This window comes from Lissotriton helveticus, chromosome 9 (genome assembly GCF_964261635.1).
Source record: "Lissotriton helveticus chromosome 9, aLisHel1.1, whole genome shotgun sequence".
In the NCBI taxonomy this organism is placed as follows: domain Eukaryota; kingdom Metazoa; phylum Chordata; class Amphibia; order Caudata; family Salamandridae; genus Lissotriton; species Lissotriton helveticus.
Genome location: NC_136070.1, coordinates 78,595,732 through 78,623,094, shown reverse-complemented (window position 1 = coordinate 78,623,094; position 27,363 = coordinate 78,595,732). Strand labels below are relative to the sequence as shown.

The following is a 27,363-nucleotide window of genomic DNA, read 5'->3' as shown; positions in this document are numbered from 1 at the left end:
CTGCCCTTGAGTCTAGGGCCAAAATGATTACAAAAAGGGGGTGGTGATGGACAGAGTATCTGAGTTAATCAGAACACTCCTACCCAGTCAACAGATCAGGGCTAGATCCATCACCGTTTTTTAGCTCACTGCACCATCCCAGTTCAGAACCTGGCTATATGCAAATTAGTCTGTCCCTGGCCCAGTGCATCATGGGAACAGGGCAGACCAAACTACCAAGCCAATTCTTCACTGGAAAGGAAACAAGCTTCCGGGGACCGGTTTCTGGCATTACAGCCGTCTTCGGCCCGGCTTGCTTGAATCCTGATGGTGCAATGAGCAAGGGACTCATGTCTGAGCATACCCTTCCACACTCATGGTGGCCAAAATAATTACAAAAAGGGGGTGGTGATGGACAGAGTATCTGAGTTAATCAGAACACTCCTACCCAGTCAACAGATCAGGGCTTGATCCATCACCGTTTTTTAGCTCACTGCACCATCCCAGTTCAGAACCTGGCTATATGCAAATTAGTCTGTCCCTGGCCCAGTGCATCATGGGAACAGGGCAGACCAAACTACCAAGCCAATTCTTCACTGGAAAGGAAACAAGCTTCCGGGGACCAGTTTCTGGCATTACAGCCGTCTTCGGCCCGGCTTGCTTGAATCCTGATGGTGCAATGAGCAAGGGACTCATGTCTGAGCATACCCTTCCACACTCATGGTGGCCAAAATAATTACAAAAAGGGGGTGGTGATGGACAGAGTATCTGAGTTAATCAGAACACTCCTACCCAGTCAACAGATCAGGGCTTGATCCATCACCGTTTTTTAGCTCACTGCACCATCCCAGTTCAGAACCTGGCTATATGCAAATTAGTCTGTCCCTGGCCCAGTGCATCATGGGAACAGGGCAGACCAAACTACCAAGCCAATTCTTCACTGGAAAGGAAACAAGCTTCCGGGGACCGGTTTCTGGCATTACAGCCGTCTTCGGCCCGGCTTGCTTGAATCCTGATGGTGCAATGAGCAAGGGACTCATGTCTGAGCATACCCTTCCACACTCATGGTGGCCAAAATAATTACAAAAAGGGGGTGGTGATGGACAGAGTATCTGAGTTAATCAGAACACTCCTACCCAGTCAACAGATCAGGGCTTGATCCATCACCGTTTTTTAGCTCACTGCACCATTCCAGTTCAGAACCAGGCTATATGCAAATTAGTCTGTCCCTGGCCCAGTGCATCATGGGAACAGGGCAGACCAAACTACCTAGCCAATTCTTCACTGGAAAGGAAACAAGCTTCCGGGGACCGGTTTCTGGCATTACAGCCGTCTTCGGCCCGGCTTGCTTGAATCCTGATGGTGCAATGAGCAAGGGACTCATGTCTGAGCATACCCTTCCACACTCATGGTGGCCAAAATAATTACAAAAAGGGGGTGGTGATGGACAGAATATCTGAGTTAATCAGAACACTCCTACCCAGTCAACAGATCAGGGCTTGATCCATCACCGTTTTTTAGCTCACTGCACCATCCCAGTTCAGAACCTGGCTATATGCAAATTAGTCTGTCCCTGGCCCAGTGCATCATGGGAACAGGGCAGACCAAACTACCAAGCCAATTCTTCACTGGAAAGGAAACAAGCTTCCGGGGACCGGTTCCTGGCATTACAGCCGTCTTCGGCCCGGCTTGCTTGAATCCTGATGGTGCAATGAGCAAGGGACTCATGTCTGAGCATACCCTTCCACACTCATGGTGGCCAAAATAATTACAAAAAGGGGGTGGTGATGGACAGAGTATCTGAGTTAATCAGAACACTCCTACCCAGTCAACAGATCAGGGCTTGATCCATCACCATTTTTTAGCTCACTGCACCATCCCAGTTCAGAACCTGGCTATATGCAAATTAGTCTGTCACTGGCCCAGTGCATCATGGGAACAGGGCAGACCAAACTACCAAGCCAATTCTTCACTGGAAAGGAAACAAGCTTCCGGGGACCGGTTTCTGGCATTACAGCCGTCTTTGGCCCGGCTTGCTTGAATCCTGATGGTGCAATGAGCAAGGGACTCATGTCTGAGCATACCCTTCCACACTCATGGTGGCCAAAATAATTACAACAAGCATTGGAAATGCAATAGGTCTGGCAATAGAATAGTTAGACTTTTTTCTTTTTGCAAATGGAAGAGTGGCGTTGCGTGGATGAGTGGCGTTGCGTGGATGAGTGGCGTTGCATGGATGAGTGGCGTTGCGTGGATGAGTGGCGTTGCGTGGATGAGTGGCGTGTGTGAGTGGCGTTGCGTGTGTGAGTGGCGTTGCGTGTGTGAGTGGCGTAGCGTGTGTGAGTGGCGTAGCGTGTGTGAGTGGCGTAGCGTGTGTGAGTGGCGTTGCGTGTGTGAGTGGCGTTGCGTGTGTGAGTGGCGTTGCGTGTGTGAGTGGCGTTGCGTGGATGAGTGGGGTTGGAATGCAATAAGTATAGCATTAGAAAAGTTGTAGTTATTGGTGAGGGTGAGGGTGTTTGAGGGTAAGGGGGTGAGGGTGATTGAGGGTAAGGGGGTGAGGGTGAGGGGTTTAGGGTGAGTGAGGGTGAGGTGTTGAGTGGGGGTGAGTGAGGGTGAGTGAGTGTGAGGGAGGGTGAGTGAGGGAGAGGTGTTGTGGGTGGGTGAGGGGTTGAGGGTGAGTGAGGGTAAGGGTGAGGAGTTGAGTGTGAGTGAGGGTGAGAGTGATTGAGTGTGAGGTGTTGAGGGAGGGTGAGGGTGAGTGAGGGTGAGGGTGAGGTGTTGAGGGTGAGTGAGGGTGAGGAGTTGAGGGTGAGGGTTAGTGAGTGTGAGGGGTTGAGTGTGAGTGTGAGTGAGGGTGAGTGAGTGTGAGGGGTTGAGGGTGAGTGAGGGTGAGGGTGAGGCTGAGAGGTTGAGGGTAAGTGAGGGTGAGTGATGGTGAGACAGAGGGGGTGAGGGTAAGTGAGGGTGAGTGAGAGTGAGGGTGAGTGAGGGGTTGAGGGTGAACGGTTGAGGGTGAGTGAGGGTGAGGGTGAAGTGTTGAGGGTGAGTGAGGGTGAGGGGTTGAGAGTGAGTGAGGGTGAGGCGTTGAGGGTAAGTGAGGGTGAGTGAGAGTGAGGGTGAGTGAGGGGTTGAGGGTGAACGGTTGAGGGTGAGTGAGGGTGAGGGTGAAGTGTTGAGGGTGAGTGAGGGTGAGGGGTTGAGAGTGAGTGAGGGTGAGGCGTTGAGGGTGAGTGAGGGTGAGGGTGAGTGTGGGTGAGGGTGAGTGAGGGTGGATGAGGGTGAGTGAGGGTGAGTGAGGGTGAGTGAGGGTGAGGGGTTGAGGGTGAGTGAGGGTGAAGGGTTGAGAGTGATTGAGGATGAGGATTTGAGGGTGAGTGGGGGGTTGAGGCTGAGTGAGGGTGAGGGTGAGTGAGGGTGAGGGGTTGAGGGTGAGTGAGGGTGAGGGTGAGGCTGAGCGGTTGAGGGTAAGTGAGGGTGAGTGATGGTGAGGCAGAGGGGGTGAGGGTAAGTGAGGGTGAGTGAGAGTGAGGGTGAGTGAGGGGTTGAGGGTGAACGGTTGAGGGTGAGTGAGGGTGAGGGTGAAGTGTTGAGGGTGAGTGAGGGTGAGGGGTTGAGAGTGAGTGAGGGTGAGGCGTTGAGGGTAAGTGAGGGTGAGTGAGAGTGAGGGTGAGTGAGGGGTTGAGGGTGAACGGTTGAGGGTGAGTGAGGGTGAGGGTGAAGTGTTGAGGGTGAGTGAGGGTGAGGGGTTGAGAGTGAGTGAGGGGGAGGCGTTGAGGGTGAGTGAGGGTGAGTGTGGGTGAGGGTGAGTGAGGGTGAGTGAGGGTGAGTGAGGGTGGGTGAGGGTGAGTGAGGGTGAGTGAGGGTGAGTGAGGGTGAGTGAGGGTGAGTGAGGGTGAGGGGTTGAGGGTGATTGAGGATGAAGATTTGAGGGTGAGTGGGGGGTTGAGGCTGAGTGAGGGTGAGGGTGAGTGAGGGTGAGGGGTTGAGGGTGAGTGAGGGTGAGGGTGAGGCTGAGCGGTTGAGGGTAAGTGAGGGTGAGTGATGGTGAGGCAGAGGGGGTGAGGGTAAGTGAGGGTGAGTGAGAGTGAGGGTGAGTGAGGGGTTGAGGGTGAACGGTTGAGGGTGAGTGAGGGTGAGGGTGAAGTGTTGAGGGTGAGTGAGGGTGAGGGGTTGAGAGTGAGTGAGGGTGAGGCGTTGAGGGTAAGTGAGGGTGAGTGAGAGTGAGGGTGAGTGAGGGGTTGAGGGTGAACGGTTGAGGGTGAGTGAGGGTGAGGGTGAAGTGTTGAGGGTGAGTGAGGGTGAGGGGTTGAGAGTGAGTGAGGGGGAGGCGTTGAGGGTGAGTGAGGGTGAGTGTGGGTGAGGGTGAGTGAGGGTGAGTGAGGGTGGGTGAGGGTGAGTGAGGGTGAGTGAGGGTGAGTGAGGGTGAGTGAGGGTGAGTGAGGGTGAGTGAGGGTGAGGGGTTGAGGGTGAGTGAGGGTGAAGGGTTGAGAGTGATTGAGGATGAGGATTTGAGGGTGAGTGGGGGGTTGAGGCTGAGTGAGGGTGAGGGTGATTGAGGGTAAGGGTTTGAGGCTGAGTGAGGGTGAGGGTGAGTGGTTGAGTGTGAGTGAGGGTGAGGTGTTGAGGGTGAGTGAGAGTGAGTGAGGGTGAGTGAGGGTGAGGGCTTGAGGGTGAGTGAGGGTGAGTGAGTGTGAATGAGGGTGAGTGAGGGTGAGTGAGGGTGATTGAGGGTGAGTGAGGGTGAGGGTGATTGAGGGTGAGTGAGGGTGAGTGAGGGTGAGGGTGAGTGTGGGTAAGTGAGGGTGAGGGTGAGTGAGGGTGATTGAGGGTGAGTGAGGGTGAGTGATGGTGATGTGTTGAGGGTGATAGAGAGTTATAGAGGGTGAGGGGTTGATGTTGTAAAAACATTTTGTTAATAAAATGTCTGACGGAAATCGCCACCTGAACGCTACCTACATTTACCAGGTTAGCGTTCTAGTTTTTTCTTTTCCCTACCGTTACGTTTTTTTTTTGATGGACATTTATTTTAGCCAATCGGAGCGCGACGTTTTTGACGTCGCGTTCCGATTAGCATACGTAATCGGTGGAATTCTCCAGAACATGGAGAATAGCCGGATGCGGAAGGCGTGTTCCTGTACGTGTGCTGTTGGTGCGTCGTAGGATAGGTAAGAGATTCCCTCGAGATTCCCTCGACGTGTTTTTTTAATATAATGTAAAGTAGTATTGATAGTATGCATAAAATAGTTAATAATTACGAGTGTATTTATATAAATAGTGACATTTTTTGTTAGCGATTGTAATTATTTTAGTTATTTATGTAATTTATATGCAATTAGGTGTTTTATTTACTACATATAGTATATTTAAGTTAACGAATGAATAGGAGTGTATTTTTAATACTGTTGACATTGTATTTTTTTGTTTGTAATATTTCGAAATGATTATTATGTGGTGTAATTAAAGTCTTGTTTTTATTAATCGATATGTAATGTATTAATTTTCTTAAAGTGTTATGTAATGTATTATTAGCAGTTGTTTGTAATTTGACGTACAAGAGCTGTTCATTGAGTTTCTAAGTACTCTTTTCGCCATGAATATTGTACACTTAAAATGTATTAATTGTATAACGATTTCTTTTGTGAAGCTAAGAGACATATGTAATGTTTATTGATTATTTTTTGCGCTGAATCCAAGTTGCGTAATATGTTTTTAATACTTGATGTAATTCCGTGTGATGAAGTGCTATTGTTATATGCCTACGGCTTTTTGTGTAACTCATGACAATTGTGTTTAATCCGTCCGATTTACGGGATGAATAGTGCTTGTTTATTACCCAAGTTAAAAATAGGCTGTTTTACTTTTGTGTTAGTACATCCTAGTCCTCGCATCCTGACTGATAATTCTTCGGTCTTTTGTTGGTGTTATTTTGTCCTAATAATTGTTGGTTTGGTGACCTGAAGCTTGATAAACATCATTGCGCGTATTTTTACTTTGGTTGTTATTTTCTAGGATGTCTTTCTGTTGCGTATCTTGAGTATGTATTTGTAGGGTAAATTAGGCTGTTAGTTTATTAGGGTGAATTAGGACTCAGGATTTCTATCTTGGAGTTAGAGTGTGGATTAGGATAGTTTATTTCAATTATTCCTTTTGTTGTTGTATGTGTGTGTGTGTGAGGGTGAGTGAGGGTGTGTGAAGCTGAGGGTGTGTGACGGTGTGTGAGGGAAGCTTGCACTGCTGCTGTCGGTGCTGTACCTGTTCCATGTGTAAGGGAAGCTTGCACTGCTGTTGCCTGTGCTGTACCTGCTCCGTGTGTGAGGGAAGCAAGCACTGCTGCCGCCTTTGCTGTACCTGATCTATGTGTGAGGGAAGCTTGCACTGCTGCCGCCTGTGCTGTACCTGATCTATGTGTGAGGGAAGCTTGCACTGCTGCTGCCTGTGCTGTACCTGATCTATGTCTGAGGGAAGCTTGCACTGCTGCTGTCGGTGCTGTACCTGTTCCATGTGTAAGTGAAGCTTGCACTGCTGCCGCCTGTGCTGTACCTGATGTATGTGTGAGGGAAGCTTGCACTGCTCCCGCCTGTGCTGTACCTGATCTATGTGTGAGGGAAGCTTGCACTGCTGCTGCCTGTGCTGTACCTGATCTATGTCTGAGGGAAGCTTGCACTGCTGCTGTCGGTGCTGTACCTGTTCCATGTGTAAGTGAAGCTTGCACTGCTGCCGCCTGTGCTGTACCTGATGTATGTGTGAGGGAAGCTTGCACTGCTGCCGCCTGTGCTGTACGTGATCTATGTTTGAGGGAAGCTTGCACTGCTGCCGCCTGTGCTGTACCTGATCTATGTCTGAGGGAAGCTTGCACTGCTGCTGTCGGTGCTGTACCTGTTCCATGTGTAAGGGAAGCTTACACAGCTGCCGCCTGTGCTGTACCTGATCTATGTGTGAGGGAAGATTGCACTGCTGCCGACTATGCTGTACCTGATCTATGTGTGAGGGAAGCTTGCACTGCTGCTGCCTGTGCTGTACCTGATCTATGTCTGAGGGAAGCTTGCACTGCTGCTGTCGGTGCTGTACCTGTTCCATGTGTAAGTGAAGATTGCACTGCTGCCGCCTGTGCTGTACCTGATGTATGTGTGAGGGAAGCTTGCACTGCTGCCGCCTGTGCTGTACCTGATCTATGTTTGAGGGAAGCTTGCACTGCTGCCGCCTGTGCTGTACCTGATCTATGTGTGAGGGAAGCTTGCACTGCTGCTGTCGGTGCTGTACCTGTTCCATGTGTAAGGGAAGCTTGCACTGCTGCCGCCTGTGCTGTACCTGATGTATGTGTGAGGGAAGCTTGCACTGCTGCCGCCTGTGCTGTACCTGATCTATGTGTGAGGGAAGCTTGCACTGCTGCCGCCTGTGCTGTACCTGATCTATGTGTGAGGGAAGCTTGCACTGCTGCTGTCGGTGCTGTACCTGTTCCATGTGTAAGGGAAGCTTGCACTGCTGCCGCCTGTGCTGTACCTGATGTATGTGTGAGGGAAGCTTGCACTGCTGCCACCTGTGCTGTACCTGATCTATGTGTGAGGGAAGCTTGCACTGCTGCTGCCTGTGCTGTACCTGGTCTGTGTGTGAGGGAAGCTTGCACTGCTGCTGTCGGTGCTGTACCTGTTCCATGTGTAAGGGAAGCTTGCACTGCTGTTGGCTGTGCTGTACCTGCTCCGTGTTTGAGGGAATCTTACATTGCTGTTGCCTGTGCTGTACCTGCTCCGTGTGTGATGGAAGCTTGCACTGTTGCTGCCTGTGCTGTACCTGCTCTGTGTGTGAGGTAAGCTTGCACTGTTGATGCCTGTGGTGTACCTGCTCTGTGTAAGTAATTGGAGAGGAGGGAGAGAGTTGGAAGAGAGAGTGAAAGAGGCAGAAAGGTGGAGAGTAAAAGAAAGAGCGAAGGAATATGTAAGCTGAGAGATGTGGCATAACAGAAGGATTGGTAGTGCGGGCACTGCTGCTTAGTGTTTCAGCGCGATTTGTGTAAGTAAATGGAGAGGGGGAGAGAGTTGGAAGAGAGAGTGAAAGAGGCCGAAAGGTGGAGAGTAAAAGAAAGAGCGAAGGAATATGTAAGATGAAAGATGTGGCTTAACAAAAGGATCGGTAGTGCGGGCACTGCTGCTTGGGGTATCTGCGAGATTAGTGTAAGTAAATGGAGAGGGGGGAGAGATTTGGAAGAGAGAGCGAATGAGGCTGAAACGTGGAGAGTAAAAGACAGAGCGAAGGAATCTGTAAGCTGAGAGATGTGGCATAACAGAAGGATTGGTAGTGCGGGCACTGCTGCTTGGGGTATCTGCGACATTTGTGTAAGTAAATGGAGAGGGGGGAGAGAGTTGGAAGAGAGAGTGAAAGAGGCAGAAACGTTGATATGAAAAGAAAAGAAATAGCGAAGGAATCTAAGCTGCGAGAAGTGGCATAACAGAAGGATTGGTAGTGCGGGCACAGATGTTTGGGGTATCTGCGATATTTGTGTAAGTAAATGGAGAGGGGGGAGAGAGTTTGAAGAGATAGTGAAATAGGCAGAAAAGTGGAGAGTAAAAGAAAGAGCGAAGGAATATGTAAGCTGCGAGATGTGGCATAACAGAAGGATTGGTAGTGCTTGCAACGCTGCTTGGGGTATCTGCGAGATTTGTGTAAGTAAATGGAGAGGGAGGAGAGATTTGGAAGAGAGAGTGAAAGAGGTAAAAATGTGGAGAGTAAAAGAAAGAGCGAATGAATGTAAGCTGCGAGATGCTGCTTGATGTATCTGCGGGATCTATCACGTTGTTGGGCCATTCACATCACTACACGGAGTTTTTTTTTCTTTAGCACAATGTTTTGATCCCCTTTACTTTTACTGTTGGCAACTGCTGATGATGATACAGTGGGGAGTAAAGCGAGTACCAGTTTGACACATCCTCCATGTTGGTTGCTCCCGTGAGGCGTTGCCAATACCCCTCCCCCTTTTGTGCACTCGAAAAGTTTTGATGGACGGTGAAGTACAGCACCAGGGATTAATGGGCACACACACATATGGCTTTAGGAATGTATAGTTCAAACTAAATGTGACAATAGACACTGAAACTAGTAGTAGGAGTTAACACATCCAGTACTAGGCTTATCGCAATTTATAGAAAGAAAGGGATAGTTCACCTTGCACTAAGGTCAGGCACATTGTTCATAGCTGCCTGTGCTGTACCTGCTCCGTGTGTGAGGGAAGCTTGCACTGCTGCTGTCGGTGATGTACCTGTTCCATGTGTAAGGGAAGCTTGCACTGCTGTTGCCTGTGCTGTACCAGAATGGGTGCAAGATGCGGAGTGTGGGTGCAAGATGCAGAGTGTGGGTGCAAGATGCAGAGTGTGGGTGCAAGATGCAGAGTGGGTGAAAGATGCAGAGTGGGTGAAAGATGCAGAGTGGGTGAAAGATGCACAGTGGGTGACTGAAGCAGACTGGGTGACTGAAGCCGAGTGGCTCACTGAAGCAGAGTGGGTGAATGAAGCAGAGTGGGAGAATGAAGCAGAGTGGCTGAATGAAGCAGAGTGGGTGAATGAAGCAGAGTGGGTGAATGAAGAAGAGTGGGTGAATGAAGCAGAGTGGGTGAATGAAGCAGAGTGGGTGAATGAAGCAGAGTGGCTGAATGATGCAGAGTGGCTGAATGACGCAGAGTGGCGGAAGGATGCAGAGTGGCTTAAAGCATCGGAGTTCGCGCAAGGTACAGAGTGTGTGTGTTATTGCATGATAGTTCTATGTGTGTGACTATGTTGTATTAGTTGAGTGTAGTTGTAGTTGTATGTATCCTTCCTTTCCCAAAACCAGATCAAAGAAGTTCAAAGTTTTTATTTCACACCTTTTAATTTTTATTAAAAACAATAATAATTACTTTGAATTTTTATACAAAAATGAGAGATAAGGGCAACATGAGATATTTACTCTGAACATATGTATTCATCGTCTTTCTCTTTTAGAATGTTTATGATTTTCCCATTACAAAACACCACTTCACAAGTTTGTGGCAAATAATGTACAAGTGCATTTCCAATGTTGTCCACCTCATCATCCAACATAAACCATTTAATTAGTATGTCATTTTGAATTGGCATCGATTGATAAACGTCTGTGTTTGTCACCCTAATAGTTATCATACTGGTTTCATCTTTGGTGCTTTCGACGCCATAAATTTGAATGTCAATATTTTCCTGTGGTGGGGCTGTTACCTGTTGAGACAAAAGAAATGCAACAATTAGTCCTTAGATTCTTATACTTTATTTGTTTGTAAGTCCAGTCTGAAAGAGAGATTTTTAGTTTGAGAGCAAGAGTGTGTGTGTGTGATAGAGAGTGCATGAAAGGTACAGAGTGGGCGAAAGGTACAGAGTGTGTGAAAGGTACAGAGTGGGCGAAAGCTACAGAGTGGGCGAAAGGTACAGAGTGGGCGAAAGGTTCAGAGTGGGCGAAAGGTTCAGAGTGGGCGAAAGGTTCAGAGTGGGCGAAAGGTACAGAGTGGGCGAAAGGTTCAAAGTGTGCGAAAGGTTCAGAGTGGGCGAAAGGTAGAGAGTGGGCGAAAGGTAGAGAGTGGGCGAAACGTACAGAGTGGGCGAAAGGTACAGAGTGGGCGAAAGGTACAGAGTGGGCGAAAGGTACAGAGTGGGCGAAAGGTACAGAGTGTGCGAAAGGTTCAGAGTGGGCGAAAGGTAGAGAGTGGGCGAAAGGTAGAGAGTGGGCGAAACGTACAGAGTGGGCGAAAGGTACAGAGTGGGCGAAAGGTACAGAGTGGGCGAAAGGTACAGAGTGGGCGAAAGGTACAGAGTGGGCGAAAGGTACAGAGTGGGCGAAAGGTACAGAGTGTGCGAAAGGTACAGAGTGTGCGAAAGGTACAGAGTGTGCGAAAGGTACAGAGTGTGCGAAAGGTACAGAGTGGGCGAAAGGTACAGAGTGGGCGAAAGGTACAGAGTGTGCGAAAGGTACAGAGTGGGCGAAAGGTACAGAGTGGGCGAAAGGTACAGAGTGGGCGAAAGGTACAGAGTGGGCGAAAGGTACAGAGTGGGCGAAAGGTACAGAGTGTGCGAAAGGTACAGGGTGGGCGAAAGGTACAGAGTGGGCGAAAGGTACAGAGTGGTCGAAAGGTACAGAGTGGGCGAAAGGTACAGAGTGGGCGAAAGGTACAGAGTGGGCGAAAGGTACAGAGTGGGCGAAAGGTACAGAGTGGGCGAAAGGTACAGAGTGGGCGAAAGGTACAGAGTGGTCGAAAGGTACAGAGTGGGCGAAAGGTACAGAGTGGGAAAAAGTTACAGAGTGGGCGAAAGGTACAGAGTGGGCGAAAGGTACAGAGTGTGCGAAAGGTCTGAAAAGAGCCAGAGTGTCTGAAAGAGCCAGAGTGTCTGAAAGAGCCAGAGTGTCTGAAAGAGCCAGAGTGTCTGAAAGAGCCAGAGTGTCTCAAAGAGCCAGAGTGTCTCAAAGAGCCAGAGTGTCCGAAAGAGCCAGAGTGTCTGAAAGAGCCAGAGTGTCTGAAAGAGCCAGAGTGTCTGAAAGAGCCAGTGTGTCTGAAAGAGCCAGAGTGTCTGAAAGAGCCAGAGTGTCTGAAAGAGCCAGAGTGTCTGAAAGAGCCAGAGTGTCTGAAAGAGCCAGAGTGTCTGAAAGAGCCAGAGTGTCTGAAAGAGCCAGAGTGTCTGAAAGAGCCAGAGTGTCTGAAAAGAGCCAGAGTGTCTGAAAAGAGCCAGAGTGTCTGAAAGAGCCAGAGTGTCTGAAAGAGCCAGAGTGTCTGAAAGAGCCAGAGTGTCTGAAAGAGCCAGAGTGTCTGAAAGAGCCAGAGTGTCTGAAAGAGCCAGAGTGTCTGAAAGAGCCAGAGTGTCTGAAAGAGCCAGAGTGTCTGAAAGAGCCAGAGTTGTCTGCTTACCTCTATTTTGCTGTGCCTCGTTGTATTCAAAATTTTCTGTGCATTAAATTCATGGACAGTTACATGAGTTAGCGTAACATAATCTCCAAGATGTATGTTAAATAGTGTAGCTTCTCTCCACAGTGTCACTTTGATGTCATCTGTTGCATCTTTTAAAGTAATCGATTTCAGTGGAGTATCTTCTCCATTGATAAAGACAGTCTTTACGTCCTCTTCCTACACCAAAGAAACATTGTATTAAATTCGGAAAGAAAAAACACTTAGTAATAGTGCGTTGTATGAATGGCAATCTAAGGTGTCATATTTAAGGACCCAACAGAACCTCCTTTAGAAAAGGTAGCATTGTTTATTTCCAAAAATGGATTTGTAGAGAGTGCTTGTATTTATAGTAGACAGAGAAACTCTGGCATATTATCGTTAAAGTTCGTGCTTTCTACATAGTGTGACAGACTGTATAATGCTATGTGTATTTAGCTTGTTAGTGAAGTTAGCAAAGGTGTAATGTGTGTGTAAGCTAACTAGGCATTTTTAGTTGTGACATGATGACATATTTGCGTGGATACTTACGCCACATATTGTCCCAGAAACGGTCATAAGACTTTTTAGAGTTGCACGTTTTATATCCTTAATGGGAGAAGCAGATGGTGCAGGCGGATGCAAAATGTTCTTCGCTTGTTGGATAAGGCCCTCCTCAATTTTCATTGCCGGAAATTTTGTAACTTTTGTTTGCTTAGTAATTAGAATTGTTTTGTTTTTGATGATGAAGTTGCGTATCAGTAGTCCACAGTTACTTTGAGTTTGCTCGTATAATTCTTCTTGATAACAAGTACATTTCATAGTACCAGTTTTATCTGCTAGAGCCAAATGAAATAGAATTTTTTGTTCTTGTTTTGCATTTTTGTAAGTAGTTTTTCCAGAGCAGTTGATTACATTAACTCGTATGGGTTTCTGATATGGTTTGTTGTCATTGGTATTAATGTTAATGATTTCTTCAATAGACATCATCTGAAATAGAAAAAGCGTTATAAGATGTTAAATACAAACCCATATTGCTTTATGATCACTGTAATAGCATTCTAATGTACCATAGTTGTGCAGGTTTCCATTTGTATATATATGATCTAAAATGGATTGGTAGTTAGTTGTGTAACTGGAAATGAGTTGATTACATTGTAATTTAGCTTCAAAGAATTCAATTAATTGCTTAGTGTATGAATTTTGTTGAGATAGATCCACATTAAAATCCCCTATAATGATAAATTTGTGTGTGGGGTAAAAATCAGTAATATTTTTGATAAAATCCAAAAGAGAAGTTATACTTTTTTGTGGTGGTTTGTATACAATAATAATAAGGTAATCCGTGTTCTGAATATGTACAGTAAAATGTAAAATGTCTATCCCTTCATGTGTCTCATAAATAGGCAATATAAATAAAAAAAATTTGTAGTACATGATCATTCCATGGTTAGTGTTGTATGTATGAAATTTATCAAATATAATGTGTTGGTATTGTTGTATCGTAAAATCACTATCTGTAGCCTTCCTTGTAGTGTTGATCTCAGTTAAGCATATAATGTCTGCTTGCAATATATTACTATCGGCTATCATAGAAGTAAAATGTTTCTGTAGTGATCTTATATTGTGTGCAATTATATTGAAATGTGCAGTGTATGTATGTAACTGTGGGATATGTATTTCAAGTGGCATTTCTGTCCTTAATCTGTGCATTTCATCATTAACTTGTGGATGTACTAATATTTTACGTTCATCAAAATTCTGTACATATACATTTTGTATTGATTTTGCCCTGCTAATAGCAACATAATGCAAATGATGAATTTTGCTGTTATTAAAGTGTATATAAAGTGGTTCGATAGTTGCACCTTGTGTGCGATGTATAGTCCGTGCTGAGGCTTGGCGTAAAGGAAATTGCTTCCGTATAATGGTAATAAATTTCTTAGTATATTGAAAATGTCTAGATATAGCATGTATTGGTGTCCATGTGTTTTGAATTTGTGAATGATATAAGTGTTTATATTGTTGTCTGGTTGTTTGTCCTATACTCTGATTCTCAAATAACAACCAAACAATAATAGGTGTATTGTTAATCAATTCAACTAATTGTACAACACCAGTTGCGCCATTTGTTAAACCATCATTTACATCCACATTGCAACTTAAATCATAACGAAGTTGTAAGGCTATGTGTAATGTATGTGAAAGGCCCATTGTTTTCTGTGGATCTTTGGGCAGTTGCTTCAGAATTGTTTTTTTCACATTTTCTGACAAATCAGAACTTACGGTATCGCTTGCTACTGTTATGTAGACTGGATAATGTTTGCAATGTTTTTCCAAAACATTTTGGTTAATATCATTAACTTCTCTATTAGTTGACATGATATATGGTATTGTTTCTAATAGACTCTCATCAGGTTGTATTTCCCTTAGCTTAATTTGTGAAATATCTTCTTCAGTATGCTTGCCTTCTCTCAACCGGTTTAGTAGTTGAGCAAATTGAAGATCTTCTTTTTGGCGCATAATTTTTGTTAATTCAAAAATTTTAAAATGTTCTTTCCATAAGTTTGCACTTAAAGGACCATACAACTGTGTAGAATCCTGAAAAATGTATCTGTCAAATACAGGTTTTAATTGGTAAAAGTCACCAATGGCTAAAATAGAAATGCCTCCAAATGGTTCATTAGATGATTTTATTTCTTGTAGCCTGTTATGTATAAAATTTAACATATTGTGCCCTACCATTGAAATTTCATCTATAATAACAACTCTAACATGCATCATTTCCATTTGTAGAGCAGTTCTATGTTCATGACTCAGTTGTTTATAAGTCAAACTTTGCGACACAGGTATTTTGAAAGTGCTATGCAGTGTTTTGCCATTAATATTATGGGCAGCCTTTCCAGTTGGAGCAGTAAGTAAGATATAAACATTGTCTGGGTTTTCACCTGCCTTTGTGTTATAGTAACGTAGTAAAGTTTGATATAGTGCAGATATTACAAAACTTTTCCCAACACCTGCCCCTCCGGTGCAAAAAGTATAGCATGGAGTGCTTGTAGTTTTAAACCAATGCAAGTGATGGTAAACAAATTGTAGTTGTTCTTCCGTTAAGTTTTGCATAAGTTGTTGGTATTTCTCATTGGGTAAGAAAAAGTTAGTTGAAGTTTGTTCATTGGTGGTAGTTCTAATTCCTAAATCTAGCGCCAAATCATATATATTATTTATTTCATTATTTTCGTCTTCTCTCTGTATATTTACTGTTGGTGATAGAGGAGCTGAAATTACATTTTCAAGACACTGTTCATGAAGAATGTTTGTAACTTCTCCATGCTGTTTGTTATAGATTTTTAGTTGTGCGTCAACAAATGTTTTAACTTCCAGATACCTGTCATAGTAAGTTGCCTTGTTTATTTGGATTTTATGTTCTTCCCTCCATGGATAGTGCAACATTAATATCTCTCTATAATACTCTTCTGGTTCATTATTTTTGTTAAATCTGCAAAAGCGTATAATTTTCCCTTGTGTGCGCTTATTTAAAGCATAATCATAATTCTGTTTCTGTTGTTCTTTATTCCCGTGACTACATGCTATTTCTAATTCTTCCTCATCTGAGCTGTAAAAGTTTTGTTCTGCAAGTAAATCTTCGCTATCATTGATTTCTCTGCCATGTGTTTTTTTCTTCACATAGTTAAAATTAGCTGCATAGTCTGCTAACGTGCACATCTCTAATGATTGTGGGCGTTTGCAGTACTTTATAATAATATTTTCACATTGAATGTCAGTTGAATTTTCAGGCAAGTTATTAATTGTTTCCATATCACGCATTAAATAAGTTCTTTTTTCTGGACGGATAGTATTAATAAATACAAATGATCGTGAGCTTTTCCTTAATGGTATTTGAAGAATGAGATATGCTGCTTCTTGAGCACTAATTTCTGTGCAGTTGAGGAATTTGTTTCCTATGTGTTTAAGTTGATCTTTGACATTACTATTGCTTGGTACCTCTTTAGCAGCTTGCGCTAGAAGTTTGCTAATTCCTCTTTGAGATTTACTGATATATGAGATAATGTAGACAGCACAAGCATAAGGGTCCAGTATAAACTGCAAGTCTATGTTTGCTCGCCAAGCTTCTAAAAGAATACTATTGTAGTTATTGATGAAGCATTCGGCTGGTGTTCGTTTAAAAAAAATCGTTGTTTTTTGTAAGCTAGTTTGTATTGAAGTAATATATTCGTTATCATCCATTTTAATGAAGTCTAAAAATTCGGCAAAAGAAAGTGTATTAAAAGTAGTACTATTCATAGCTTCATGTATTCTTTTAATATTATCTTGCCATTGCTTATTTGTCCCCTCAAGTGTTAATGGCTCTAATATAAGCGTTGTTGACATTGGGTATTTAGGATATTGATATTTGCATGTCCTTTGATGTTTACGCCTGCAATTTTTGGTATGACCATGCCTTTGTAAATTTATTAACGGTTGTAAAGTAGGGTTCTCAGACTTATGACAAGTGATATATTTGTCAATGAAGCTATTGACTTCTTCCACTGGTGAAACACCATACAGTGGTGCTTTGTTTACCCAGAGTAATGCATGTATATGTGGAGAACCTCTTTGTTGGAATTCAACTCTGTAAAAGTAGTCTACTATTTCCCCAATAGGATTAGTGCCATTCATCAAAACACAATTAAAGAATTTCCTAACTTGATAGTCAAACTGTCTTGCACATGTTATCGGATCTTCTTGTATTAATTTACTTTTAGTTTCCCAAGACATGTTTAAAAATTCTTCCTCTGTGCATTCCTTTAAGTTTCTAACTCTCAATAGTATATTTATTAAATGGTGCCATTTAGTTTCGGCAGCAGATAAAGTCAAAAAGAAAGTAGGTATGCCAAGTTGCCTTATCATTGCAAAAATATCTTTTTTGCAACTTTCCCAATATGGAGGTGAACTGCGTATAGTTTTTAATACTTTGTAACCCTCATTAAACTGTAAAACATTCTCTATATTATATTTTATGTCTTTAGCAGTTATTTTATTTCCATCTGTAAATTTTTTCCTGATGGAAATGTTGATTTTACCGTGGATCTGCTTAATATGTAATTTCTTCAGTTTAAAAAAGACATTACTAATAGATTTAGCGACTCTTCTATCATAACTTCTTAACTCTGTTTGGCAAATAGTACTATAATGTACCGGTATGTGCCTTTCCTTATTGTTTGGCCTTCGTTCACCACAAAAAATAGTAGGGAAAGCCAAAAACTCAGAATCTTTATCCTCATATAAACCTCTTGGCGTGTTATGTTCAGCTGGAGCTAAACTTAACACATTCACCGAATTTGTAGTAATAGTTTCATTTGTTAACATAGTATCCAAATTTCCAGCTTCTATGTTGTCTGAACTATCAGATGAATTGTTTGTCTCCGAAGTCTCATTGTGATATTCTATTTCTGGAGGTATATACTCCCAGTCAGGGTTAATAGTAACACCATATTCATTAAACATTGTACTATTTTTAGCTAGCCATGTAGCTGCCTTTTTTACAGTATTTGGTCTAATATTTTCATAATGTGTATATGATTTATAGACTAATTTCCTTTTTAATTTCACTGGGATTGTCATGGCGTCATTAATTTGCCTTGGTAAAATGGTAACAGTTGTCATAACATCTGCAGGTACATTAACTACTGCACCTGATAACGATTTTTGAAAACCGCGTGGCAGAGTCCGAATTTGTAAGAATGGTATCCTAGGTGAAAGTAATCGTTCTTCTAAATCATATAATTCTAATTCAGCTGGTACATTTGGGAAGCCCATGCCATTTAGAATTGAACATGGTGGTATTTTATCTTTGCGAATGTAATAATAGCAAGTGATACAAATTAAATTTGTTTTCTTCGTACTAATGTTACACTTTCTGAAAATTTCGGATTGGCTAACACTGCCTGTATTTCTCACCGTTGGTTTATGCCACAATTGATTGCAAAGAGTACAAATGTACTCTGGCCCATGCAATATTTCACGGTGGAATTTCCTAATAATTGTATGTATTTGTTTACCTCGTTTCTGCCTTTGACACTTCTTTAATTTTGGTCTTTTTTGAGCAATACCAATTTGTTGACAGTTGGAATTGTCTTCTTCAGCTGCATAATTTTTTTTCCTTTTTACCACTTTTTGTGGACATGTACTTGAATCCCTTTTTCTTTTCGGAGAACATTTCTTTGTTCCCTGTATAGATTTACTATTTCCTGGTAATTGTGATAAATTGCTATTCCCTGGCTTACTTTGATTCTGTACATTATATGAAGACATTGTAGTTGATGTTATAGTCTGATTAGGAGTACATTCAGTAGTATGTACCCAAATGTTTCTTTCTTGCGGTAGGTGCCTATTTTTATTGTGCACAGTAAGTGCTTTAGTAAAAGATTTCCTCTGAATGATTTTTATATCTATTGGTGTTAATTCAAATTGGACACATTGATCAGCCTGATGTGTAAACTGATATGCTAGTTTCACAACATATTGAATCAGCCCTTCAAAAGAATGAAATGCAATTGTAACACATGTTCCATTAGAATGAGGCATGCCTTCATCGTCCCTGCTATGTGAATCAAATACAAAGTATGTTTGCATATGTTTGAAAATTGCTATAACATATACATCCATACAAAGTATAACACCACAATGCTTATTAAGAGTTACATTTAATGCTGTGCTAATATCTGGGTACGCTTTATCAAAACGTTTAAGGACATCACCGTAGTAAGCGTTTCGTAGCGTGAGTGAATATATCTCTTGATTGTGGTCTATATACCTTGGCAAGTCATCTGGATGCATAAGTGTTTCTTTGTTAATAGAATGCATTTGTAGATATAAAGCGTCCCCACGGTCCATGATATAATGCAGATCATTAGAGTTCCAAGTAGTTACTGGTTTGCATAAATTGTGCAAGACAGCAAAAACACTATTTGGTAAGCATTGCTTACCTTGTGATTTGCTATTAAATTTTCTATTCCCTTGATGGTAACTTGCTTTCAAACATCTATGCATCTTAGATGTTATAATAAAAGTATGTTTGCACCGATTTTAAATTAAAAACCTTTTCCGAGTACCTAATTTATTGGGGGGACTGTAAGGTATAAACTTTTGACAATCTTTGCCCTAACTGGCAAAGTAGTATTTACCTTAACTTGTGTTTCTTTCGTTGTTGTTTGAATAATCTGAAAGGAGAAGAAAGAAATGTTGGTTATAATATATCTTTTGTAAGTCTTCACGTGAAGTACTTAACATTTTGTTAATGCAATTCTTTTAAAAGAAAGAGCAAAGGAATCTGTAAACTGAGAGATGTGGCATAACAGAACGCTTGGAAGTGCTGTCACTGCTGCTCGGGGTATCTGTGAGATTTGTGTAAGTAGATGGAGAGGGAGGGAGAGAGTTGGAAGAGATAGTGTAAGAGGCAGAAACGTGGAGAGGAAAAGAAAGAGCGAAGGGATCTGTAAGCTGAGAAATGTGGCATAACAGAAGGATTGGTAGTGCGGGCACAGCTGCTTGGGGTATATGCGAGATTTGTGTAAGTAAATGGAGAGGGGGGGAGAGAGTTGGAGGAGTGAGTGAAAGAGGCAGAAACGTTGATAGGAAAAGAAAAGAAAGAGCAAAGGAATGTAAGCTGCGAGGTGTGGCATAACAGAAGGATTGGTAGTGCGTGCACAGCTGCTTGGGGTATATGCGAGATTTGTCTAAGTAAATGGAGAGGGGGGATAGAGTTGGAAGAGAGAGTGAAAGAGGTAAAAACGTGGAGAGTAAAAGAAAAAGCGAAGGAATCAGAGGTGCGAGATGTGGCATAACAGAAGGATTAGTAGAGCGTGCACAGCTGCTCGGGGTATCTGCGAGATTTGTGTAAGTAAATGGAGAGGGGGGAGAGACTTGGAAAAGAGAGTGAAAGAGGCAAAAACGTGGAGAGTAAAAGAAAGAGCAAAGGAATCTAAGCTGCGAGATGTGGCCTAACCGAAGGATTGTTAGTGCGTGCACAGATGCTTGGGGTATCTGCGAGATTTGTCTAAGTAAAAGGAGAGGGGGGAGAGAGTTGTAAGAGAGAGTGAAAGAGGCAAAATCGTGGAGAGTAAAAGAAAGAGCGAAGGAATCTAAGCTGCGAGATGTGGCATAACAGAAGGATTGGTAGTGCGTGCACAGCTGCTCGGGGTATCTGCGAGATTTGTCTAAGTAAATGGAGAGGGGGGAGAGAGTTGGAAGAGAGAGGTGAAAGAGGCAAAAACGTGGAGAGTAAAAGAAAGAGCGAAGGAATCTAAGCTGCGAGATGTGGCATAACGGAAGGATTGGTAGTGCGGGCACAGCTGCTCGGGGTGTCTGCGAGATTTGTGTAAGTAAATGGAGAGGGGGGAGAGAGTTGGAAGAGAGAGTGAAAGAGGCAGCAAAAAGGAGCCCTCTATTTTGTGCAGCATACACTCTATTGTGTGCAGCACTCACCAGTCCATTTACAATGTAGAAGGCAAAGGAGCTCAGCAGCAATGGTGACTGCACAACCCGCTTACAGGTGGTAAGTCATCAGTCTTTTTAAAGGGGTACACCTAAAAAACGTAGGGCCCTGGCTGAAATCACGCAGCCAAAGGTCTCAGTCACCACTTTGCCTTGGTTAAGAGGGCATTTGTAACTCTAACTGAAAATGACGTTCATTATGGGTGCCCTTTAACTTTACAGCCTAATTCTGATACGGACAGAAATACAATATAACGGGGGCATTTCCATTGGGGCATATGGTTTTTAAACTCGCAGGGGAAAAACGCACAGGGCTGTCCACAAACATACAACAACTGGGTGACACAACTACATATAGTCCTGTAATGTGACATTGGTGGTCTAAAGAAGACCCACATATAGACCTCCTTGGTCTCTCACGGTGGACCTTGAACCTGTGTTGTGTATTTATTAACAGCGGTGGAGATGTGGCATAACAGAAGGATTGTTAGTGCGTGCACCGCTGCTTGGGGTATCTGCGAGATTTGTGTAAGTAAATAGATAGGGTGGAGAGAGTTGGAAGAGAGAGTGAAAGAGGCAAAAACGTGGAGAGTAAAAGAAAGAGCGAAGGAATGTAAGCTGCGAGATTTGGCCTAACAGAAGGATTGGTAGTGCGTGCACAGCTGCTTGGGGTATCTGCGAGATTTGTCAGAGTTAATGGAGAGGGGGGAGAGAGTTGGAAGAGAGAGTGAAAGAGGCAAAAAAGTGGAGAGTAAAAGAAAGAGCGAAGGAATCTAAGCGGCGAGATGTGGCATAACAGAAGGATTGGTAGTGCGTGCACAGCTGCTCGGGGTATCTGCGAGATTTGTGTAAGTAAATGGAGAGGGGGGAGAGAGTTGGAAAGAGAGTGAAAGAGGCAAAAACGTGGAGAGTAAAAGAAAGAGCGAAGGAATGTAAGCTGCGAGATTTGGCATAACAGAAGGATTGGTAGTGCATGCACAGCTGCTTGGGGTATCTGCGAGATTTGTCTAAGTAAATGGAGAGGGGGGAGAGAGTTGGAAGAGAGAGTGAAAGAGGCAGAAACGTGGAGAGTAAAAGAAAGAGCGAAGGAATCTAAGCTGCGAGATGTGGCATAACAGAAGGATTGGTAGTACGTGCAGCGCTGCTTGGGGTATCTGCGAGATTTGTGTAAGTAAATGGAGAGGGGGGAGAGAGTTTGAAGAGAGAGTGAAACAGACAGAAAGGTGGAGAGTTAAAAGAAAGAGCGAAGGAATCTAAGCTGCGAGATGTGGCATAACAGAAGGATTGGTAGTGCGGGCACAGCTGCTCGGGGTGTCTGCGAGATTTGTGTAAGTAAATAGAGAGGGGGGAGAGAGTTGGAAGAGAGAGTGAAAGAGGCAGCAAAAAGGAGCCCTCTATTTTGTGCAGCATACACTCTATTGTGTGCAGCACTCACCAGTCCATTTACAATGTAGAAGGCAAAGGAGCTCAGCAGCAATGGTGACTGCACAACCCGCTTACAGGTGGTAAGTCATCAGTCTTTTTAAAGGGGTACACCTAAAAAACGTAGGGCCCTGGCTGAAATCACGCAGCCAAAGGTCTCAGTCACCACTTTGCCTTGGTTAAGAGGGCATTTGTAACTCTAACTCAAAATGACGTTCATTATGGGTGCCCTTTAACTTTACAGCCTAATTCTGATACGGACAGAAATACAATATAACGGGGGCATTTCCATTGGGGCATATGGTTTTTAAACTCGCAGGGGAAAAACGCACAGGGCTGTCCACAAACATACAACAACTGGGTGACACAACTACATATAGTCCTGTAATGTGACATTGGTGGTCTAAAGAAGACCCACATATAGACCTCCTTGGTCTCTCACGGTGGACCTTGAACCTGTGTTGTGTATTTATTAACAGCGGTGGAGATGTGGCATAACAGAAGGATTGTTAGTGCGTGCACCGCTGCTTGGGGTATCTGCGAGATTTGTGTAAGTAAATGGAGAGGGGGGAGAGAGTTGGAAAGAGAGTGAAAGAGGCAAAAACATGGAGAGTAAAAGAAAGAGCAAAGGAATGTAAGCTGCTAGATGTGGCATAACAGAAGGATTGGTAGTGCGTGCACAGCTGCTCGGGGTATCTGAGAGATTTGTCTAAGTAAATGGAGAGGGGGGAGAGAGTTGGAAGAGAGAGTGAAAGAGGCAAAAACGTGGAGAGTAAAAGAAAGAGCGAAGGAATCTAAGCTGCGAGATGTGGCATAACAGAAGGATTGGTAGTGCGTGCACAGCTGCTCGGGGTATCTGCGAGATTTGTCTAAGTAAATGGAGAGGGGGGATAGAGTTGGAAGAGCGAGTGAAAGAGGCAGAAACGTGGAGAGTAAAAGAAAGAGCGAAGGAATCTAAGCTGCGAGATGTGGCATAACAGAAGGATTGGTCGTGCGGGCACAGCTGCTTGGGGTATATGCGATATTTGTGTAAGTGAATGGAGAGGGGGGTGAGAGTTGGAAGAGAAAGTGAAACAGGCAGAAAGGTGGAGAGTTAAAAGAAAGAGGGAATGAATCTAAGCAGCGAGATGTGGCATAACAGAAGGATTGGTAGTGCGTGCACCGCTGCTTGGGGTATATGCGAGATTTGTGTAAGTAAATGGAGAGGGGGGAGAGAGTTGGAAGAGAGAGTGAAAGAGGCAGAAACGTTGATAGGAAAAGAAAAGAAAGAGAAAAGGAATCTAAGCTGCGAGATGTGGCATAACAGAACGCTCGCTAGTACGGGCACTGCTGCTCGGGGTATCTGCGCGCTTTGTGTAAGTAAATGGAGATGGAGGGAGAGAGTTGGAAGAGAGAGTGAAAGAGGCTGAAACGTTGAGAGGAAAAGAAAGAGCGAAGGAATCTGTAAGCTGAGAGATGTGTGAAAGTCATGTTGTGCATTTAATTAGTGGTAGAAATGTTCTGTGTGGTGAGTTGAAGTGTTATGAACGAAATCAAAAACGGTTAGCAGAGTGAACAGTTGGATGTACTTACATGATATATGTTTGGGCGCCGTTTCTTTTACCCTTTCAATGAAAAGTCGAATGTTTCTGAATAACCTACAAGATAGAACGATTAAAAAAAACCATATGTATCGGTATGTTCAAACAAAAGCTATGACCTGCTTGATAAATGACGTATTACTTTGATAAATATTAACAGCGAACATTTAGTGTTCCAAAATAACATGTTGGAGAATAATTTGACACAGGTGCAATGTGGAGATAGTAAACGCTATAATAAACTGAAGTTAATGTATCAATGCTGTCCCTTAGGGGTATTGAAATAAAAGTTCCATGCACTTACTTTGGAAGATTGAATGGCAGATTTTTTCAGTGGCTGTTGGTCGTTATCAGGAAGTACAGCGTCCTTCTGTAAGTCCGAGTTCTGTTCTCGCAGGTAAAAATAGAGTCTGATTCAAAGTGATCCGTCCCCCAGCTTAAATAGGGGCTAACGTTGAAAAAACCTTTTTTTTGGTTTTTACTTTAAGAAAGGATCAAAGGTTTTAGTCCTTCCCTTGCCCCAAGGAAAAGTCACACTAGATGATGTGTGCGACTTGGAAGTGTGAATGTTTGAATGTGTATGCAGATGGAGTTTCGACATTGGCGCGACAGTAGACTTCCCTGGGCAACTCCCTTAATGGCTCATAAGAGTTCGCTCTCAACTGACAAAGCAAAAGCCTTTTTTTTCCCTTACTCTAATTCGACTTGAACTGTGTGGTGCAAGTTAACCGTACAAATGGTATATATAAAGCGTTCCAAAGTATACAAAGTTGGCCTTTGTAACTTAAAACTCTTGTAATATTCTGCCTCAAAGTTGTGAGGTTAACTTTATTATGAAAATAGAGAACATTGCAGCGGATGCGGAACTTAATGTGTGTGTGGCTACTTTTAAATACTGGAATCGTTGTTGTTGATGTATGTGTACGTGTTGTAAGTATGCATTAACAGTTCTTTGCATGTGCGTTGTTGAGGCATGCAGTAAGAGCTGCAGTTGTGTGTGGCGTGTGTAAAAATGTTCATAAACTGGATGTGTTATATTTGTTTATTGGAAGATAGATGTCATGCTGCGGATTGTTAAGGAAGTGCATAGGTAATGCTGCTGTGTGTACGTGTTACTGAGGGAAGCTTGCACTGCTGCTGTCAGTGATGTACCTGTTCCATGTGTAAGGGAAGCTTGCACGCCTATTTGCCTGTGCTGTACCTGCTACGTGTGTGGTGGAAGCTTGCACTGTTGCTGCCTGTGCTGTGCCTGCTCTGTGTGTGAGGGAATCTTGGACTGTTGCTGCATGTGCATCACCAAGATTTGTGTAAGTAAATGGAGATGGAGGTAGAGAGTTGTAAGAGAGAGTGAAAGAGGCAGAAACGTGGAGAGTAAAAGAAAGAGAGAAGGAATCTGTAAGCTGAGAGATGTGGCAGAACAGAAGGCTTGTTAGTGGGGGCACTGCTGCTTGGGGTATCTGCGAGATTTGTGTAAGTAATTGGAGAGGGAGGGAGAGAGTTGGAAGAGAGAGTGAAAGAGGCAGAAATGTGTAGAGGAATAGAAAGAGAGAAGGGATCTGTAAGCTGAGAGATGTGGCATAACAGAACGCTCGCTAGTGCGGGCACTGTTGCTCGGGGTATCTGCGGGAGGGTAGCCCCTATCACGTAGTTGGGTCATTCACATCACGACACGGAGTTTTGTTTTCTTTAGAACAATGTTTTGATCCCCTTTACTTTTACGGTTGGCAACTGCTGATGATGATACAGTGGGGAGTCAAGCGAGTACCAGTTTGACACATCCTCCATGGTGGTTGCTCCCGTGAGGCGTTGCCAATCCCCCTCCCCCTTTTTTCACTAGAAAAGGGTTGAGGGACGGTGAAGTACAGCACCAGGGATTAATGGGAACACACACATATGGCTTTAGGAATGTATAGTTCAAATGAAATGTGACAATAGACACTGAAACTAGTACTAGGAGCTAACAAATCCACTGCTAGGCTTATCTCAATTTATAGAAAGAAAGGGATAGTTCACCTTGCAATAAGGTCAGGCACATTGTTCAGAGCTGCCTGTGCTGTACCTGCTCCGTGTGTGAGTGAAGCTTGCACTGCTGCTGTCGGTGATGTACATGTTCCATGTGTAAGGGAAGCTTGCAATGCTGTTGCCTGTGCTGTACCTGCTCCGTGTGTGATGGAAGCTTGCACTGTTGCTGCCTGTGCTGTACCTGCTCCGTGTTTGAGGGAAGCTTGCATTGCTGTTGCCTGTGCTGTACCTGTTGCATGTGTAAGGGAAGCTTGCACTGCTGCCGCCTGTGCTGTACCTGCTCCGTGTGTGATGGAAGCTTGCACTGTTGCTGCCTGTGCTGTACCTGCTCTGTGTGTGAGGGAAGCTTGGACTGTTGCTGCCTGTGCCTCACCAAGATTTGTCTAAGTAAATGGAGAGGGGGGAGAGAGTTGGAAGAGAGAGTGAAAGAGGCAGAAATGTGTAGAGGAATAGAAAGAGAGAAGGGATCTGTAAGCTGAGAGATGTGGCATAACAGAACGCTCGCTAGTGCGGGCACTGTTGCTCGGGGTATCTGCGGGAGGGTAGCCCCTATAACGTAGTTGGGTCATTCACATCACGACACGGAGTTTTGTTTTCTTTAGCACAATGTTTTGATCCCCTTTACTTTTACGGTTGGCAACTGCTGATGATGATACAGTGGGGAGTCAAGCGAGTACCAGTTTGACACATCCTCCATGGTGGTTGCTCCCGTGAGGCGTTGCCAATCCCCCTCCCCCTTTTTTCACTAGAAAAGGGTTGAGGGACGGTGAAGTACAGCACCAGGGATTAATGGGAACACACACATATGGCTTTAGGAATGTATAGTTCAAATGAAATGTGACAATAGACACTGAAACTAGTACTAGGAGCTAACAAATCCACTACTAGGCTTATCTCAATTTATAGAAAGAAAGGGATAGTTCACCTTGCAATAAGGTCAGGCACATTGTTCAGAGCTGCCTGTGCTGTACCTGCTCCGTGTGTGCGTGAAGCTTGGACTGCTGCTGTCGGTGATGTACATGTTCCATGTGTAAGGGAAGCTTGCAATGCTGTTGCCTGTGCTGTACCTGCTCCGTGTGTGATGGAAGCTTGCACTGTTGCTGCCTGTGCTGTACCTGCTCCGTGTTTGAGGGAAGCTTGCATTGCTGTTGCCTGTGCTGTACCTGTTGCATGTGTAAGGGAAGCTTGCACTGCTGCCGCCTGTGCTGTACCTGATCTATGTGTGAGGGAAGCTTGCACTGCTTCTGTCGGTGCTGTACCTGTTACATGTGTAAGGGAAGCTTGCACTGCTGTTGCCTGTGCTGTACCTGCTCTGTGTGTAAGGAAAGCTTGCACTGTTGCTGCCTGTGCTGTACCTGTTCCGTGTGTGAGGGAAGCTTGCAATGCTGCTGCCTGTGCTGTACCTGCTCCGTGTTTTAGGGAAGCTTGCATTGCTGTTGCCTGTGCTGTACCTGTTGCATGTGTAAGAGAAGCTTGCACTGCTGCCGCCTGTGCTGTACCTGATCTATGTGTGAGGGAAGCTTGCACTGCTGCTGTCGGTGCTGTACCTGTTCCATGTGTAAGGGAAGCTTGCACTGCTGTTGCCTGTGCTGTACCTGCTCCGTGTGTGATGGAAGCTTGCACTGCTGTTGCCTGTGCTGTACGTGCTGTGTGTGTAAGGGAAGCTTGCACTGTTGCTGCCTGTGCTGTACCTGTTCCGTGTGTGAGGGAAAGCTTGCAATGCTGCTGCCTGTGCTGTACCTGCTCCGTGTTTGAGGGAAGCTTGCATTGCTGTTGCCTGTGCTGTACCTGTTGCATGTGTAAAGGAAGCTTGCACTGCTGCCGCCTGTGCTGTACCTGATCTATGTGTGAGGGAAGCTTGCACTGCTTCTGTCGGTGCTGTACCTGTTCCATGTGTAAGGGAAGCTTGCACTGCTTTTGCCTGTGCTGTACCTGGTCTGTGTGTAAGGGAAGCTTGCA

At 44.2% G+C, this 27,363-nt stretch overlaps 1 protein-coding gene across 1 annotated transcript in view; it reads right to left on the bottom strand.

Annotated features, from left to right (window-relative positions):
- LOC144783134 (uncharacterized) overlaps nucleotides 1–19,226 on the bottom strand; it is a 64,608-nt gene extending 45,382 nt beyond the window's left edge. Inside the window, exons 1-4 of the mRNA XM_078662270.1 lie at nucleotides 19,072–19,226; nucleotides 12,440–12,877; nucleotides 11,873–12,088; nucleotides 10,008–10,196 (exon numbers count right to left, since the gene is read on the bottom strand). Of these exons, the coding sequence (XP_078518396.1) occupies nucleotides 10,008–10,196; nucleotides 11,873–12,088; nucleotides 12,440–12,877 (843 nt within the window). The 5' untranslated portion in view covers nucleotides 19,072–19,226. The remainder of the gene's footprint in view (nucleotides 1–10,007; nucleotides 10,197–11,872; nucleotides 12,089–12,439; nucleotides 12,878–19,071) is intronic.
- Nucleotides 19,227–27,363: the final 8,137 nt, after the last annotated feature.